The 8,574-nt window shown below is 38.7% G+C and overlaps 1 protein-coding gene and 1 long non-coding RNA gene across 2 annotated transcripts in view; both read left to right on the top strand.

Annotated features, from left to right (window-relative positions):
* The window catches only part of LOC112393893 (retinitis pigmentosa 9 protein-like), a 12,084-nt gene extending 10,775 nt beyond the window's left edge, over window positions 1-1,309 (top strand). The window contains exon 4 of the mRNA XM_024736347.1: window positions 904-1,309. Coding sequence (XP_024592115.1) covers window positions 904-1,064 — 161 coding nt within the window. The 3' untranslated portion in view covers window positions 1,065-1,309. The remainder of the gene's footprint in view (window positions 1-903) is intronic.
* A 631-nt stretch (window positions 1,310-1,940) lies between these two features.
* On the top strand, window positions 1,941-7,503 carry LOC112394023 (uncharacterized). Its single transcript, XR_003002081.1, has 3 exons — window positions 1,941-2,026; window positions 5,680-5,741; window positions 7,166-7,503. It is a non-coding gene; the product is annotated as an uncharacterized LOC112394023 (long non-coding RNA).
* The last annotated feature ends 1,071 nt before the right edge of the window (window positions 7,504-8,574 follow it).

Here is an 8,574-nt window from a genome sequence, read left to right as displayed (position 1 = left end):
CACATTTCAAACAAGATATATATATATATATATATATATATATATACACACACACACACATATGCATATTTTCATTGATTTTAGTGATTGTAGTATTATCTAGAACAGTGGTTCTCAAACTTTAATATGTCTACACATCACCAATAAGTCTTTTGAACTCCAAGTATGTGTCAGTGTTTCTGGAGTAGGCCTAATACTGTGCATTTCTACCAATCTCCCATGTGTTGTTGATTTTGCTTGTGCATGGACCACATTTTGAATAGTAAGGATCACCTTTCCTTTAAAGGTAAGAGGGTTTTGAACACAAAGAAAGACATTGGTTTGAAGGAGTGTTATCCTCCTTTCCTGAACTTTAAATGTTAGGAGAGATAAAGACAGGGGCAGCTCAGAGGCAGTCAACAGAGAACCCCCAAACTTCATTGTTTTTCAATGGTTTCCTGAGATCCAGCTCTCAAAATTATGTTCCCATACAACCATTTTGTTTTTCACTTTCAGTACAGTATTCAATAAATTACATGAGAAATTCAACACTTTATTACAAAATAGGCTTTGTGTCAGATGATTTTGCCCAATTGTAGGCTAATGTAGATGTTCTGAGTGCATTTAAGGTAGGCTAGGCTAATCTATGATGTTCAGTAGTTTAGGTGTATTAAGTGCATTTTCAACTTATAGTATTTTCAACTTATGATGGGTTTATTGGGATGTAACCCCATCATAACTCAAGGAAGATCTGTAGTTTCCCTTTGTTTTTTAGGATCTTACATGGTTCATTCACTGATTGCATTTGCTTTTAGAATTGGAGTTTAATGAAGAAAAACTTTAATATGATCTACTGATCCTTTGTCTTCATTAAAGGAAACTGTGTTATCTTACAGAAGTATTTCCTCTTTTCTTTGTTTTCAGGTTGGCGCTGTAAACGATATGGTCACCGAACAGGCGACAAAGAATGCCCTTTTTTTATCAAAGGCAACCAAAAGTTAGAACAGTTCAGAGTAGTAAGTAGAACCCCACCATATCAATTTACATTTATCAGAGATAGTGAATATCAGTTGATTAGGTACTAACAGTGAACTGCAAATTCACACAAAATACATTCCCAGAAGTCATTTGGCCAAAGTATCTGGTGTTAACTACATTTGTATTAAATTACAGGCGTACCTCAGAGATGTTGCAGGTTTGGTTCTGGCAATATCTAGAACCTCAATAAAGCAAATATCACAATATAGTGAATGACATGAATTTTTAAATTTCCCAACACATATAAAAGTCATGTTTACTCTATACTGTATTATGTTAAATATGCAATAGCATTCTGTCTAAAAAAACAAAGTACATAACTTAATTTAAAATACTTTCTTGCTAAAAAATGCTAACCATCATCTGAGCCTTCAGAGAGTTGTAGTACTAACATCAAAGATCACTGATCACAGATCGCCCTAACAAATGTAATTATAATGAAAAGTTTGAAATATTGTGAGAATTACCAAAATGTGACACAGTGACATGGTGTGAGCAAATACTGTTGGATAAATGATGCTGATATTACATGAGAAATTCAACACTTTATTACAAAATAGGCTTTGTGTCAGATGATTTTGCCCAATTGTAGGCTAATGTAGATGTTCTGAGTGCATTTAAGGTAGGCTAGGCTAATCTATGATGTTCAGTAGTTTAGGTGTATTAAGTGCATTTTCAACTTATAGTATTTTCAACTTATGATGGGTTTATTGGGATGTAACCCCATCATAACTCAAGGAAGATCTGTAGTTTCCCTTTGTTTTTTAGGATCTTACATGGTTCATTCACTGATTGCATTTGCTTTTAGAATTGGAGTTTAATGAAGAAAAACTTTAATATGATCTACTGATCCTTTGTCTTCATTAAAGGAAACTGTGTTATCTTACAGAAGTATTTCCTCTTTTCTTTGTTTTCAGGTTGGCGCTGTAAACGATATGGTCACCGAACAGGCGACAAAGAATGCCCTTTTTTTATCAAAGGCAACCAAAAGTTAGAACAGTTCAGAGTAGTAAGTAGAACCCCACCATATCAATTTACATTTATCAGAGATAGTGAATATCAGTTGATTAGGTACTAACAGTGAACTGCAAATTCACACAAAATACATTCCCAGAAGTCATTTGGCCAAAGTATCTGGTGTTAACTACATTTGTATTAAATTACAGGCGTACCTCAGAGATGTTGCAGGTTTGGTTCTGGCAATATCTAGAACCTCAATAAAGCAAATATCACAATATAGTGAATGACATGAATTTTTAAATTTCCCAACACATATAAAAGTCATGTTTACTCTATACTGTATTATGTTAAATATGCAATAGCATTCTGTCTAAAAAAACAAAGTACATAACTTAATTTAAAATACTTTCTTGCTAAAAAATGCTAACCATCATCTGAGCCTTCAGAGAGTTGTAGTACTAACATCAAAGATCACTGATCACAGATCGCCCTAACAAATGTAATTATAATGAAAAGTTTGAAATATTGTGAGAATTACCAAAATGTGACACAGTGACATGGTGTGAGCAAATACTGTTGGATAAATGATGCTGATATACTTGCTCAACGCAGAGTTGCCACAAACCTTCAATTTGTAAAAAACGTAGTATCTGCTAAGTGCGATAAAGTGAAGTGCAGTAAGATGAGGCATGCCTGTACATTTGTGTGACAGATTAGATCTTAACAGAAAACTTCTTATTAAGGTGTTATTCGCTTATACCTTGGGAATAGTGATTCTTTTTCTGAAGCAGACATTGTTATTTATTCAATCACTTTTTTTTAACTTATTGTATAAAAAAATCAGTTTTTTTTACTTATTGTATAAAAAAATCAGTTTCATAACTAAAATGAGGGTTTTAGTTTTCCAGGCTTTACCTGAAGATTTAAACTATAAGCTAGAAGTGTATATATAAATTATATTTGCTCTTTACATGACAGTAAAATTATCATTTCCTCACCTTATTTTAACAGAGTCATTTCCCAGGGGTGTAAATTCTTCATTCAGTAACTGCTTCTCTCAAGTGAAATATGTAGCTGTCTGGATGTACTGAGGTTATCAATATATATCAAACTGGAGTCAACAGACATTCTCCAGTTTTTTGGGTTTTTTTTAAATTTTATTTTTTGGCTGCGTTGGGTCTTCATTGCTGTGCAACGGCTTTCTCTAGTTGCGGTCAGCAGGGGGCTACTCTTCGTTGTGGTGCGCAGGCTTCTTATTGCAGTGGCTTCTCTTTGTTGCAGAGCATGGGCTCTAGGCACACGGGCTTCAGTAGTTGCAGCATGCAGCCTCAGTAGTTGTAGCTCGCAGGCTCTCGAGTGCAGGCTCAGTAATTGTGGTGCGTGGGCTTAGTTGCTCTGTGGCATGTGGGATCTTCCCAGACCAGGGATTGAACCTGTGTCCCCTGCGTTGGCAGGTGGATTCTTAACCACTGCGCCACCAGGGAAGCCCCATTCTCCAGTTTTTAAGACATTTTAAGATGTTGTGTTTTCATTTTAATAATCCGAAATAATTTATTTTGGATCAATTGTTCTACTTTTAGGTGGAATGACAATTTCTACAGATACTATAGAACATAGTTTGGTGATAAATCTCAAAAACTTTAAACATACTCATTTTGACTCAGAAATCCCACTTTAATTTACCTTAAGGATGTAAGAGAACATTAATATATACACAATTCTTTATGTATGTATAAGGATAGCTTTCATTATTATTTATGTGGTTAGAAAAATGGGAGCTAAAGAAAAATAGGAAACACCTTAATAGTCCAATATATCAACATAAATTACTGTAACAAATAATTAGCCATTAGGAACTGTGTTTTAGAAGAAATGTGTAATATCATGGGAAAATGTTTATGAAAACAACTGAAAAGTAATAGAGTTTTATATATAAATGGTATGATTATAATTTTTCATAAATTATAATAATTTATATTTTAAAATATTATAAAATTTATAATAACAAGTTAAAAAGACCAGGGACTTCCTTGGTGGTCCAGTGGTAAAGAATCCGTCTCCCAATGCAGGGGATGCGGGTTTGATCCCTGGTCAGGGAGCTAAGATCCCACATGCCGCAGGGCAACTAAGCCTGCGCACTGCAACTACTGAGCCCACGCGCCTCAACTAGAGAGAGAAAAACCTGCACACCACCACTAGAGAGAAGCCCGTGCACCACAATGAGAGATCCTGCATGCCGCAACTGAAAATCCCACATGCCTCAACGAAGATCTCATGTGCCACAACTAAGAGCCAATGCGGGACTTCCCTGGTGGTGCAGTGGTTAAGAATCCGCCTGCCAATGCAGGGGACATGGGTTCAATCCCTGGTCCAGGAAGATCCCACATGCCATGGAGCAGCTAAGCCTGTGCGCCACAACTACTGAGCCTGTGCTTTAGAGCCTGCAAGCCACAACTACTGAAGCCCGAGTGCCTAGAACCCATGCAGCGCAGTGAAGAGTAGCCCCCACTCACCGCAACTAGAGAAAGCAGCAACGAAGACCCGATCAAGCCAAAAATAAATTAAAAAAAAAAAGACCCAATGCGGCCAATAAATAAAAAGAGAGACTAGGGAATTCCCTGGTGGTCCAGTGGTTAGGACTCGGTGCTTTCATTGCCGTGGGTGCAGGTTCAATCCCTGGTCAGGGAACTGAGATTCCACAAGCTGTGTGGTGCAGCCAAAAAAAAAAAAAAAGAAAAAGAAAAACAGAGACCGAATGTTAATATTACTGTTATCCCTGGGTAGTGAAGTAGTAGATTTTTTAAAAAAACTTAATTTTCTGATAATATCTAAAATTTCTGTAATAAACATTTATTCTTTTTTAAAATGAGATAATTCAAATACCATAACATTTCCCATACGTGTTCTTACTTTTAAGTAATTCAAATCATTTAAAATTATCTATACCTCCAGTATACTTCCATATTTTGTTTGGGATACTTATATATTTTTGCATACCTATAAATGTTTCATTGTTATATATAATTTTATAATTCACTTGTTTTTCTTAATACTATTTCTTGATCATGTATCCACATAGAACAAAGAGAATTGCCTCAATATTTCTTCCTTGAATAGTTTTTCATGATTCTGCCATCGTTTAATGCTTTATAAAGGATATTTAAATTATATACTGTATTTTTCTCTTTTTAAAAAATATTTATTTATTTTGGCTGTGCTGGGTCTTAGTTGCGGCACACGGGATCTTCGTTATGGCATGTGGGATCTTTAGTTGTGGCATGCAGACTCTTAGTTGTGGCATGCATGTGGGATCTAGTTCCCCGACCAGGGATTGAACCCGGGCCCCCTGAATTGGGAGTGTGGAGTCTTATCCACCAGACCACCAGGGAAGTCCCTCTTTTTTTGACCACTCTGCGTGGCTTGCGGGATCCTAGTTCCCCGATCAGGGATCGAACCTAGGCCCTCCGCAATGAAAGCCTGGAGGCCTAACCACTGGGGAATTCCCTTCTGTATTTTTCTAATTGGAAAATTATTTTTACAGCTTCAGGGAGTTTGCAGTTCTGGTGACCCTTAGGAAGGATTAGAACGTTTGAACAACCAAACTGGAAAAGAATAACTGGCTTTTAGTAACAGGGATTTAATGTTTAATTAACTAACAACCCATGAAGCCTAACCCAACCTTAACCTTTTCTCACCCTTAAGGCACATGAAGATCCCATGTATGACATCATACGAGAGAATAAAAGACATGAAAAGGATGTAAGGTGAGGTTGTCCTGATGATAACAATATCCTCTTAAAGTCCGAAATTATATAAAGTTGGAAACAACCATTCCAATATTAGAGAAATGGTTTAATAAATATGGTATTTTAATTGTGAAATGTTAGGAGAGTAGGAGTAATCCCTGAAGAGGCCAGTATGTGGGGAATGAGCAGGACAGCCTGTTCTACTTGGGTTAACTTAAAGCAGTGGGCTTTGGGACTTCCCTGGTGGCACAGTGGTTAAAATGCAGGGGACATGGGTTCGATCCCTGGTCCAGGAAGATCCCACATGCCGCAGAGCAACTAAGTCTGTGCACCACAACTACTGAAGCCCGCGTGCCTAGATCCCGTGCTCCGCAACAAGAGAAGCCACCACAGTGAGAAGCCCGTGCGCCGCAACGAAGAGTAGCCCCCTCTCTCTGCAACTAGAGAAAGCCCGCACGTGGCAACAAAGACCCAGTGCAGCCAAAAATAAATAAATAAAATTTAAAAAGAACCGTTATTAAAATTTATTAAAAAAAAAAAAAGCAGTGGGCTTCGCCGGCCTACATTCTGTGGTCCATCAGTTAAGCCTGTTATCTCCCTTGACCTGTGGTTTTTCTGCCCAGCTTACCCAAAAGAACCTCAAACCAAACTCCTCCTCCTCTGTTCTGATTTCCAGACTGCTGAGCCCATAAAGCTGTCAATCAAATTCCTTCATCCTAAAACTTCTTTCCTCAAACTCAGTACTCTCTACTATTTTTTTTTTTTTTTTTTTTTTTTTTTTTTCCTTCTTCCTCTGCTCTAATTCCCAGAGTGCTGAGCCCATAACGCTGTCAATCAAATTCCTTCATCCTAAAACCTCTTTCCTCAAACTTAGTACTCTCTACTATTAAGGAAGTCAAAAGAAGCCACCAGACCTCCCTTTACAGAGGTATCTTATCAGCCTGCCATCATGGTTGTGGTAGGCGAAATTGTAAAACAGCCCCAAGGTTTCCTACCCAAACCTATAGAACTGTTACTTTAAGGGATTTTACTCCCATGATTAGATTATGTTAAAAGATAGTTTGGCCTTTTAAGGGTGACTGTTTGGGTGATCTGAACCAAATCACATGAGATTTTTCTTTTTTTAATAAATTTGTTTTATTTTTTTTTATTTTTGGCTGCATTGGGTCTTTGTTATTGTGTGTGGGCTTTCTCTAGTTGCGGCGAGCGGGGGCTACTCTTTGTTGCAGTGCCCTGGCTTCTCTTGTTGTGGAGCACGGGCTCTAGGCGTGCGGGCTTCAGTAGTTGTGGCACACGGGCTTAGTTGCTCCACGGCACGTGGGATCTTCCTGGACCAGGGCTCGAACCCGTGTCCCCTGCGTTAGCAGGCAGGTTCTTAACCACTGCGTCACCAGGGATGCCCTCGCATGAAAATGTTAAAACCAGAGTTTTTTTTCTGGCAGGTAGCAAAGTATGGCAGTGGTTCCCACAGAGATTTCTGCTCCAGTAAGTTTTGACTCTGTATCTGCCCATCTCTCCAATTTTGGGGTCAGCGGTTTGCCCTGTGACCTCAATTCTCTGATAGATTTAAGAAGATCTGATGATTAGTTTGTTCGGCTTTTTACTTGTTAGGACAGAGTGAAGACTTCTAATCTCTTTACATGCCAGACCAGAGACGGGAAGTTGATGGATATTGCTTTAAGCCACTACATTTGTGGTAATTAGTTCCTGCCCACATCTGGAAAATTCGTGAGGGCAGAGACTATCTTGTTTCATGTTGTAGTCTCACCTTCTAACACAATGTGTCATGCATGGTGGTGTTCAATGGGAATTTATTAAAAGTATGGTTACATTTTCCATTTGGAACATGATTTGGAAGTTATAGTGGATGCTGTATTGTGCCACTTGTATTTGCCTCCTAACCCCTACACCTGACTTCAGGACTGAAGTATTTATTCTCCCAACTGCTGGTTAATAGCTGACTTCAGGTAACAGTTGCACATGACCTCCACTTTCCAGGGATTGGTCGTTCTTGCTTGAAGAGAGCTACGCTATCCAAGGCCACGCCTCATTTCCAGGGGCATCCTGCATCACAATGACCGGTCTATGCAGGGGTGTAAGATGTAGCCTCTTGCCCCAACTGGGACAATTCTGAAGGGTCATTACAGCTCATGAGCTCTCAGTGGGATTGGCCAAGGCCTTTGTTGTGCCTGCATCACACCCAAACTCCTGCTTAATCATGCTTTCTTTGTCCCCTCAGAGATGTTATTCCTTAAAGCACTCCCCATTAAATTTCTTGCACCCAAATCTCCATCTCAGAGTCTGGTCCTAAGAAACTCAACCTGCCACAGAGGTAAGATGGCAGGGAAGAAGAAGGGTAGGTGTGGTCAGGAATTATTGTTCATTTTAGACTCCATTTTCCAAATTTATACTTAGCTTTTCATCTCCCCTCTAGGGTAAAGGCGAGACTGGGAAGGATTACGGAACAGGAAAATGTTCATTGGTACTCTTCTCTGTCTTTGTGCTTCCTCTTCCATATACTGGCATTATCAGTTTCCCCACCTTCTAGGGTCCAACCCACAAGGCCCAATTTATTAATCTAATTAACACTAAGCTATTCATTCACAAATACCTGAATATATATGATGTCCCGAGGATCTATACTCTTCCATGGGGATACTGCATTGGCTACACTAATCCATGGCCCTAAGGAATGAATACATGGTCTCCTTTGATGAGGGTAAGAATGTCACAAGTCTCATCTGTCATGTCATGAAATGGGCTATGAAAGTTAAGATACAGGTGCTACTAGAACACATAGGAGTGTCATATAATCCAGCCTTGGGTGGGGATAGGAGTGAGAGGTGTTTTC

This window comes from Neophocaena asiaeorientalis, unplaced genomic scaffold (assembly GCF_003031525.2).
Source record: "Neophocaena asiaeorientalis asiaeorientalis breed wild unplaced genomic scaffold, Neophocaena_asiaeorientalis_V1.1 scaffold612, whole genome shotgun sequence".
NCBI lineage: Eukaryota > Metazoa > Chordata > Mammalia > Artiodactyla > Phocoenidae > Neophocaena > Neophocaena asiaeorientalis.
The sequence above is the reverse complement of the archived record's forward strand: the minus strand, read 5'-3'. Positions and strand labels throughout refer to the sequence as shown.